Here is a 10,780-nt window from a genome sequence, read left to right on the forward strand (position 1 = left end):
AAATTTATTACTCGCCAATAGACATTTAAAAACGCTGTAATTTTTGTATTTAACTTTTTGCGGTACCTTGTATATTTTACCTAATAATCGACCGTTTCCATTCATTGCGACCCTGTATATTATTAAATAAAAATTATATCAGTCAGATCCATCTAGGAACCCTATTCATAAAGTAAAGCGAAGCAGAAAATTGTAATCCAAGGTTCAGAAAGAGTAAACTTCCTGATGTAAGATGGCAGAGCATGTATTAATATTAATGGTTACATAACGTAATATCCATTTGTATTTTGATTATATTTTGAATTATCAAGAAATTCACTTATGTATATTTTGAAACTATTTAATCTCGTTACATATAATAAACAAAGTCAGCAAGTGACCCCTTACTATTTAACACAAAAACTGATAAGGAAGATTCTTTATAAATTTTAAATTATAATTAAACACACACACTTAAATTATATAACATACAAACAAATAAAACACATGTGATATAACGTTACATTCTGTTTTATTCATTTTAGATGAAATATTAAAATTCTAAACAATTTAACAATAGTAAAAAACTCAATATAAAAATAGAATGTCAAAGAGTTCACTACAAAAATTAGCAAAGTATTCTTTACATTTTCACATTAAATACCTTAAAATCGAAAAAACAGCACCATGAAAGGTAAACTAGAAAACTGAGAAGAGTAAAAATATTTCAAAAACAAATCTCTTCAAAAATAGTATATTGATTATTAGGAGTAAAAATGACACTTTTGGTGGCGAGGCTGTACATTTGACATACAGGTGAGCCATAAAAAGTAATTTTTTACTCTGAATAGAACATGCTATTTTTTTCAAACGCCACGAATAATTTTTTAAACAATTTGAAACGTTCCAAATAATATAAAAATATTTAATAGTAATACCTTGTATGTAATTATCTATCTAGAAACTATGGTTACGCTCGTTGAATTTGACACTTCATATCAGTATAATATATTTTCATACTTTTGTGCATAGGCATATGCTTAGGCGTAAAAGTGCTTTACTTTTATGACTAGGCGTTAAAATGACTTTTTTATATTATCAATCGCTTTGCAAAAATTAATACTTTTGTGACGTTTGAAAAAAAAATTAATGAATAGCTTTACAACTATAAATTTTTAAATGTTAATTTTTAACATAGAAGTCAGTTAAACAGAAATTATCATAGGATGTAATTTCAAAAACCACCGCGACGCCCTTTTTTCGATCTTATGGTACATATTATGGCAGTTGGAATGTAACATTTATTGTATAAATAAACAAAATATAGATTTTTTAAATCTGAAGAATTACATTGATTCCCCAAATTTATATTAGGCTTTAGAATTCAAAAAAACATCCGTAATAAATTCAAAACTAATTTCCCTTTATTTTGGGATATAACAATTACTGCATAACAAACAAACGCACTATATATTTATAAAATCTCAAGAAACATGGCTTTAAAAGAAAAAAGAAATTTTAGACTTTAGAATTTTAAAAAATAACCATACTAAAAAGTAATAACAATTACGGCAAATAATATAGACACCATAAATAATATAATTCACAAAACAGAATTTTAAAATCTGTAAAAAAATTCCCAGTTGTATAAAATTTTAGGCTTTAGAAAAAAAATATCCATATTAAATCTAAAATATGACACCCACATTCTGGGATATATTTTACCCTGTACAATATAAAATTCAGCAACCCAATTTGAAATCAATTGAATTATGTAATAGAGTCATCAATTGACATAACTATGTTGTAACAATTTACCTAAATATTATCATTATTATTAGGAATGTATAGCCATTATCCATTACACTATATCCTTAACAATGTTTCTTTAAAATTACTGATAGTCTGAAGCCAATAGAATAATTCTCTTTATGATTTAACAGTGATTGCAAATTATTTTATTCATAACAATATCAGTTCTTCAGAACAATTACATGTAATAATGTGTGTATAAAGAATATTATTCTATTAACCTATAGATGTGTATACCTATAGATACTTTTATCACATTTTACATGCAGACTTAGACATTGCATTTATGTATTGAGCGTTCTACAGTCTCCCGCAAACTAGCAATCACAGACTTCTGATCACAGGCTCCTATGATTGCTGTACCAGCCACTATCATGTTTGCACCAGCCTAAAAATATAAATAAGTGACAAAAATACAACTAAAATTAATGAATTCTTTACCTCAGCACATGCAGTGATTGTATTTAAGCCTACACCTCCATCAACTTCGATATCTAGTAATGGATAATTGTGTCTCAACCACTGCACTTTAGGCATCATGTCATTCATAAATTTCTGTCCCCCAAAACCTGGCTCCACTGTCATGATTAAAATCATGTCTGCATGATTAATAAACTGCCTCACAGCTTCAATACCGGTTCCTGGTTTTAAAGCTAGACCCACTTTCATTCCAGCCTCTCTAACTTTCCGACATAAAGGAAGGACATCTTTTAAAACAGGTTCTATATGAAATGTGTACTGACTTACACCTGCATCTGCCATAGGTTCGATCCACTGAAATAAGGGTATGTTATTTTGGTTCTAGATTAAGACAGTGGGATAATATACCTGCTCTGGGTTCTGTACCATCATATGAGTCTCGAAAAAGGCATGTGGTATTTTTTTTCTTAGGCATTTTACTACTGGGTGGCCAAAGGTTAAGTTGGGTACAAAGTGACCATCCATAACGTCCAGATGAAGGTAGTCCGCCCCATTGTCTAAGAGCCTCTGGGATTCGGCATAAAGCTGTGATAGGTCTGAGTTCAAAATCGATGGGCCTATCTTACATTTTAGAGAATTTCTATCCATATTTCCGGAAAAATATTGTAAAATTGCGTTACCTAACCTAACTTTGACAAAAGAACATACTTTGAATTTTGACCATAGATAACAGATTTTGACATTGCCTTCTTCTCTAGTCACTCCATAGCGCGTGGGCTAGGGAACACAGCGACCAGGGTTCGGCAGTAGTTAATTAAGACATAATTTACCTGATTAACTACGTGTAGTTTCTCTTCAAAAACTACGTCTTTTCCCGTTTATTAACTACATGAAAACTACGTTAATAAAATATGTATTGATATTATGAATAATTTTGCTTTGTATGAGAGGTCTAAATAATATGATGTGTGAATATTACATTTAAAGCCATATTTCTTCTATTTTCTTAAATACATTGTGTTTTTTAAAGCTTCAACTTATTATAACCTCATCTCAAACCTTTGATATTTGAAAGTTACATATACATAGGTTACATAAACTACATCCTCCACATTAACTACATGTAATGTAGTTTATGTAGTTTTTAAAAGTAACATGTAGTTTTCCGAACCCTGACAGCGACTGACATCTCTACATATATCTCTGTGGCTGACCGACCGCTGTGTAAAATTTACTCAGCGGCTGCAAAGAATGTGTCCTTGTCTGTGGTGTGGATCCATTGGCTGACCTTGAAGTCCATATTTGCTGCATTTGATCATCGATACTACGCAATCGCACATCGTCGATTTTCGAATTATTTGCAGTTGAAATTTTTTTTGAGTGTAAATTAATCAGTAAAAATACAAATTCTATAATTAATTTTATAATTACAGATTTATCTTGATATCCAAAATTGAGGTAAGAAGGATAATGAAAATTGTGAAATGAAAGTATTATGAGTAGGTATATAAAATAATTGTAATAATAATAACATTTATTTATATATTTACGTTAGAATTAAAAATTATCATTTACGGATTTTTTCTTAATGGTTTTAAACGTAAAATACATTACAGTATTTAATATCGTGTACTTTGCATGATATTCTTTTCGTAATTTACTGTAATTTCTATAAATAATGCCAAATCTTGACAATATGGTGAAGGTTGAATTTTGATCTTATTAGTTTTATACCTGTGTTTATACTAGACTAACTTAAGACTTATTAGTGAGTTTGTGATTTATATTAAGATCTTTCTTAATACTAATTATGTCTTAATCTTAATACTATATTATGCTTTGTCTGGAAAATAAATGTTAAAATATCTTAATCTTGCGCATATCCTTCCATCCTTCCATTAGGAAAAATATGGTTTACAAATCATATATGCTAAGAAAATTACATAAATTAGGTGGAAGAATAGAAAAATCTTAACAAGGTAACTGTTAATGTTGCTGAAGCTGATTCTACAGTTTTAATTACGGAGGCTAAAAAGCCATTTTAAGGCCTCTGTAGTTTTAATGGAATGTTAAGAAAAACCTATTATGAACATGATATGGAGCTACAGCATTTAAAAATTTAAAAAAAAAGAAACTTGGACACATATCGCTTTTAATTTTCCGAATTTTTAATAAAGCACTTTTTAAACGTAGCATAATAACACAAATAATCTAAGCAGTTAGATTAATTATAGGAATCTAGAATTTTATTTCTATTTAATTTTATTGACTATGAAAATACATAATAAGCTTTTCACGTGTTGTGCGAAATATTAAAATAATAATATAAATAATACCTTACTATATGATTGAAAAAAATAGCGTCAGCGATGACTATGAAATGAAGATCGCTGTCATTTTATATGTAAATTTATGGGAAATGTATTCAATCGTCATTTCCCAGCCAACTGGACGCCGTTTTTTCGATCATAATTTGTACTTATTAATTTATTTTTTCTTGTAAATAAAATATTTTTCGGCCTAATTAAATTTCAAATTTTAAAATTGTGGCGCCAAAAGCTGAACAGATAGTAGGGCTTTTCGGAAACTGTGATCTGATTGATCGGATTGATAGGATTACTAATCCAGACGTTCGAAAAGTGATCTCAAAACGAGTCAATGCGTTCGGAAAGTGATCCGAATAACTCGATTTTTGCCATATGTTGTGATCCTACTAACCCTCCTAATGAGGTGGGTAGAATTAATCAGCTGATCATTTCTAGGATAATTTTAAACGTAACGGTCCGCATAGAAGTATAAAGTTTTTTAATAACCGTTTTGTCCGAAATCACTTTATCTAATGTTGATCAAATACATGATATTTTGTTAGTGACCGTAAAAATGAGCCAATCAGCATAGCATCAAGTAACTCTAGATTTTAAATAAATAAAAAACCAACAAGTAATTCTAAAGATACTGACTGCGAAAAAGCACTATCGGAGACACCCAATAGGAAAAAAATGAAAACTCAACTACAGAAAAGTGGTTTAAAACATTTAGATTAAAATAGCCAGGCATAATGAAAGAATGGAACTTGATAGACAATTCTGAAAATTTTCATCACAATTGGTAGATAAAAATTGATATATTTTTTTATTATTAATATGATGGAATGTTTATTATGTTGGCAGTAAATAAATGATTAAAATAAAGTTTATAGTGTTTTTGTTTTAAATGGCATAATTTTAAAAAAGCCTAAAATAAAACACATTTTGTTTTTATAAAAAATAGTCTTACAGAAACTAAAAAGTATACTTAAAGCAAAACAAATAGGATAAAAATAGATCTTATACAATCGTTAAAGAGGGATATTAGGATTATTTGTTTATTTATCTCTTTTACGAAATATATTTAAATGTGATTGTTAACCCGGTAAATCTAATGATCCAACCGTTCGTAATTAAACTACCAGCTGATTACTCTCAGCACTGATCTTGGAACAGCTGATTAGTAAACTACCTAATCTAGGATTTTATTTCCGAAAACCCCTAGTATATCCTCTGGTATATCCGGTAAGAGCTGTTAACATAGAGTCAAGTTAAAGACTTCTGAAGTTATTTTTGTTATATAATTTATCTCATATTTCTTACTATTTAACTATATTGAATTAGTTTCTTATTAAACTAAGGGATATTTGTTGAATAAAAACACTTGTTTCTTAATAATTTATTAAAATATTAAAGAAATGCATGATTTTATAGTTCATCTAATTATGTGCCTACCAGATAATTTCAATATAAAATAAGTTTTGTATGATATTTTATACTGGAGGGAATAAATACAAATAAAGACAAATCATTTAATTAATTTAAGAAGCATATTCTACTGAAATTTTAATAAAAACCATCCATGTTTATTAAAAAAAGTTAAAATCGAGGCATCCAAGAGCAAAAAATTCTCGATCGTGATTGGTCAGTTTCGGTTGCGTGGAAGTTTTGAATTTTATTCTCGTTCGATGTTGCCGGATTGTTAAAAAATGTCGAAAATCTTTTTCTCTGTGTGATTTTTGTAAAATTATATTAGTTTAAATTGATCACTGGCACTATAGTAAGAGTCATTTCTATATTTATATTTTTAATAAAACAAGTACCAGTACTGTTGTTTTGTACAAATTTCTTTTATTTCTTCTTGTAATTACGTACTAACATTATAGTCTTTTCTCTTGGTTTCGATGTATTTATAGTATTAAAAATGTATTTAAACAGCTTCATTTTATGTTTATTTCATGATTTTTGTGTGTTTATGTTTATAATTACTTATTTGTTTCTTATTTATGACAATAAATATTTTGCCTTACGTAAAAAAAACGATTTCAGTGGAACGTATTGAGTAAATAATAACTTTTGAGAACAAAATTAAGCTTAATTTACAAGAACTTTCCTATAAACAATATTATTAGTAATAAATAAATTAATTTTATGAGCAGCTTCAATTTTACGAATGACTTCAATCTGGCAACACCGCTCCTGCTAGTCGTTTGCAATCGAAGGATCCGCACGTCTTCCCGTCCGTTGCATCGATTTTTTTAATTTTCTGACGAAAAAGTGCGTTTAGTGTACACAATTTATGCGTAATCTGTTACTAATGCCCTGCTTAGCCTCCTGAAAAAGTGAGTACCCGTAATTTTATGTATTTTTTGAGATATTTTAGTTTAAAATTTTTGCATTTCGCAATATCCATCATGTCTGCCTTGTTCTCAATGTTCCCCATTAAGTTATTAATTTTTAAGGATATTGTTTAAATAATATACGTAGTTAATAGATAAGTATGTAAAACTATGTATTTTCTGTACTTTCTATATACTGCGGTTACATAAGGGTAAAATAATAGTACTACATTTTTGGTAAATTACGTAATGTATCTTGGATTTTTTGTTTAATTTTTTCGGTCAAGGAATGTTTAAATAAAATGGCCGCCTGTTGGAATTCGATGTCTTGATTTTTTGTAAATTGCTATTTTTAATTTAAATTTCTTTTTATATAGGGCATACTTAGATTTTCTTTATTTTTTAAAAATACAATATGCGCATTTTAATAATATTTTGAATGAGTAGGTTTTTTGTATTTAAGTTTTAAATAGGTAGGTTCATTAGGAATTTTATTTAGTTTTTTTTTATTTAAGAATCCTACATAAATATTTATGTTCCAGCATTTTTGTAATGATTTCTGATATTGGTATTTTAAAATATATTTCTCTTTTAAAGCGCGTTATGTAATATTACATGTTAAAAAATAGTATTAGTGTTGACAAATGATTTTTGCTAATTCAGTATTAGTTGTAAATTTGCATTCAAGAAATAAATCAATTGTTAACCACCGTAAGTATGATTTTGAGGTAAATTTTGATCAAATGTTTTTTGTGTCTTCATAGGAGAAACTAGAAATGTAATAAAATATATGTATAGGATGTCTCATTGTTAAAAAAAATATAATTTTATTATTTTTTATTTATTTGAAACACTGGAAGTTTAACTTTTAGCTCTAAATAATATATTACAAATCTAAAAACTCCTTGTGTATTTTTATTTTTTTATGTCGTACATTATGGAAAAATTCTTTGGATTTTGACCATATTCATCAAATTTATATCCCTTTTTCCCTAGATCATTAACATCTTTATAATTTTGACATTTTTGGTATAATAATCAAGGAAAAATCTTATAAAATATTGCTGAGGTATAAATGGAGCATCTCTTTTTTCATTTAAAATAAATATACCTATTTATATATTGTCGTAATATTTTTATAGGTGTTCGATAATATTCTTATAGGTATCCCAATATTTTTTCTTTTTTTAGGCGCGTTATATTAATACTGCAACACCACACACTCCTGTCCCACTCACACGAGCATTGCTAGCTCTCTGTGTTGGTTAATAAAATTTCCTAATTCAACATTAGTGAATTTCGTTAGCTGATGCAGTTGGTTAACAGTGTTTTTGTCGGTGTGGATTCCCGGGCTTAAGATGATTCCAGAGCGGCGCGGCCTTTCCCAAGAGAGGAGACTTCTTGGGTCACCCCTAACCCTGATGTTCGGGCATCGATGACCTGTGTAGCATGCAGAGGTACCCAAGGGAGTCACCACCCTCTGGTTTACGAGCTAGGTGTTCTAATGCTAGAGGCTTCGGCCGGATACGACCTGGCACCCAAGCTCCGAGACTTCTTCGTGCACGTATTCCGTGACCCTCGAAGAGGCAGGGGGCGGGATATCGGACACATTGAAGATGATGAGGGGGGTCCGCCTGTAGGGGGTCCCGGTGGATGTCCGTCCCACGGGTGACGAGAGTGACCCCAGACGAGGCGGCTTAATTGGGATGGGAACTGACTGGTGAGGCTTAATCGTCGACCAATGGGTCGAATCTGCATAAGGAAGGCAACCAGCACACACTCGCAGGCGGGTCGTGGAAACATTTTTTTGTTTTTTCTCTTGGTCTGCCCCGCGTCGAATTTTGAAGGCAGAAAATGTCGGTAGGAGGCGAGCATAACCAGGCCTAACTTAAACCTGTTAAAAGTAAGTCTAATTTTTTTATATTACATTAAATTGTAAACTTTTAACTCTCTACTTTAAGACTCTCTACCAAATAACTTTTTTATCGCACCATGTAGCAATCAAAATTCTTTTTATATAAGTGTTGTATATTTTAGATTTTTTGTTACAACATATGTACATGAGCTGCAAATTAAAGTAGAATAACTTGTATAGTAATTAGAGCAACTTTTTTAAAACTTATAGTAGATATAAGTTTAAATTCTAATTTAACTTGTAGTTACTTATATAACTAATTTTTTTTTCATCTTTTTAGGATATCCCGGGTTCGCAGCGCGATTTTAAAAAACGAGATTGAAGAAGTCAGAAATTCTATCTACATGCTGCATATGATCAGTCCTAAAAAACATCGGATTGTTCCAGGCACCGTTGAATACCTGGAAAACGTGTTTACTGTCAACTCTACAGGATCGACCGAAGTCCATGGAGTTGGGGGTATTCGACGTGCCCCATAGCAGTGAGACGCCACTGTTTTTTTCGCCGTATAATTATTATGGTGGGACTGAAAATGAACTTAAGCAAGATGTGATGGTGAGTTTTTATATTTTTACGTTGTTTTTTTTGTTCTTCTAGCATATGTATTTGTTAGAAATATTCTAATATTATTTTTTATCTCTTACAGGTGATACAGTATGGCTTGGAGAACTTCAAAAGTCGGTTCGCGTCGTGGTTCCAAAGCGGTAACTTTAGGTTCCCTACATTTACAGAATGTTGCATTAAGTGCTCATTTTTTAATTTGCAATTTTTACATTTCATTTTTACTTTTTTTCTTACTCTATACAAAGCTTTAATATAAAGTTTTTTTAGCAATAATAAATGGGTAATAAAAAAATAACTCCAAAGAGACAAAATTAGGTAGCATATTGTTTTTCTATTATATTTGGAAATAACTATTTTTCGTCTTGTTTTAAAATTGATAATATTATTTAATTTTTCTAATAGTGATTTTTAATTAAACGTAAATTAGTAAATAATGTAATTTTACATTATAATGAGAATTAAAGTGTTAGTATAATTTATTTTTGTTACTAAAATTAAATTCAGTTTGTTCCTGTATAAATCTTTTTAGCACTAAACCGCGTTGGAATGAATTTTTTTGGGGGACAACACCAGGATTAGGGCCATCTTCTAGATGCCATCAGGTAAATTTATATAACTTTATATTTATCATTTTCTTTGACTAAAAAAAGTGTTTTTCTTTTTTTAGGTAGGTGCGCTAGCGTAGCCGTTTGTTGTAGCATTATATCCCTTTTCCCCCTTTTTAAAAAATGTTTGTAAGACGCCTGAAATTTGTATAGTTATATAAGTAGTTGAATAAGAATTGGTCAGACTTGGAAAATAGAAGAGGACAGAGAAGATGGAAGAGTATTGCTTTGAAATAGAAGGAAAGGAGATAGAAGATGTTTGAGGAAAGAAGGAGGATTTTGTTGGCTGTAACGGAAGTTTTTTGAAGGAAATTTGGAGCAACTGTATTAAGGTAATTTTTTTCATCTAGTTACAAAAAATAAATACTTATCACAACTTTTATTTTTTTATAGATTTATTGGTATCTTGGACATCAAGTTTCATTTATATATGTATTATACAAGCATATCTATTGGTGCAAATCGGAAATGTAGAATGGCAGCTGTTATAACAACATGGATGAATTATTAGAAACATCAAAGAAGTTTTGACATAATTTAAACTATGAACAGGCTCACAAATGGCCAATTTATTCTACAGTAGATACAGGACTTTGACTTCAACAACGCAGATATCTCTCAAAAATGGTAAGTTTTTTTCACATTATTTTCTTTCCTATTAAAGTTTTTGGAAAGCTTGGAAGTTATGACATATTTTACACATATAATGTTATATTTCAATAACTTTAGGTGCAATATTTAATTTTAAATTTATTAGGAAATTTTTTTTATTCAAATCAACTTAATTTTGTATTTTGCCTATCTATATTGATATTATATATGATATTGATGAATGCCGGA

General features: G+C 29.6%; 1 protein-coding gene across 1 annotated transcript; it reads right to left on the reverse strand.

Moving 5' to 3' along the window:
* Positions 1 to 494: 494 nt before the first annotated feature.
* Positions 495 to 2,958, reverse strand: LOC115889344 (ribulose-phosphate 3-epimerase-like). The gene is made up of 3 exons (XM_030909321.1): positions 2,620 to 2,958; positions 2,233 to 2,565; positions 495 to 2,179 (listed from the first exon to the last, which is right to left on the reverse strand). Exons 1-3 carry the CDS (start codon positions 2,857 to 2,859, stop codon positions 2,063 to 2,065), a joined length of 690 nt encoding a protein of 229 aa, XP_030765181.1. The 5' UTR covers positions 2,860 to 2,958; the 3' UTR covers positions 495 to 2,062.
* Positions 2,959 to 10,780: the final 7,822 nt, after the last annotated feature.

This window comes from Sitophilus oryzae, unplaced genomic scaffold (assembly GCF_002938485.1).
Source record: "Sitophilus oryzae breed Bouriz unplaced genomic scaffold, Soryzae_2.0 scaffold_813_pilon_pilon, whole genome shotgun sequence".
In the NCBI taxonomy this organism is placed as follows: domain Eukaryota; kingdom Metazoa; phylum Arthropoda; class Insecta; order Coleoptera; family Curculionidae; genus Sitophilus; species Sitophilus oryzae.

Excerpts from the sequence above, each read along its gene's own strand:
- LOC115889344 (XM_030909321.1), bottom strand. The coding sequence starts at position 2,859 with ATGGATAGAAATTCTCTAAAATGTAAGATAGGCCCATCGATTTTGAAC. Across the intron at positions 2,566-2,619 it reads TGGTACAGAACCCAGAGCAG|TGGATCGAACCTATGGCAGA; the intron begins GTATATTATCCC and ends CCCTTATTTCAG. Across the intron at positions 2,180-2,232 it reads CAATCACTGCATGTGCTGAG|GCTGGTGCAAACATGATAGT; the intron begins GTAAAGAATTCA and ends TTATATTTTTAG.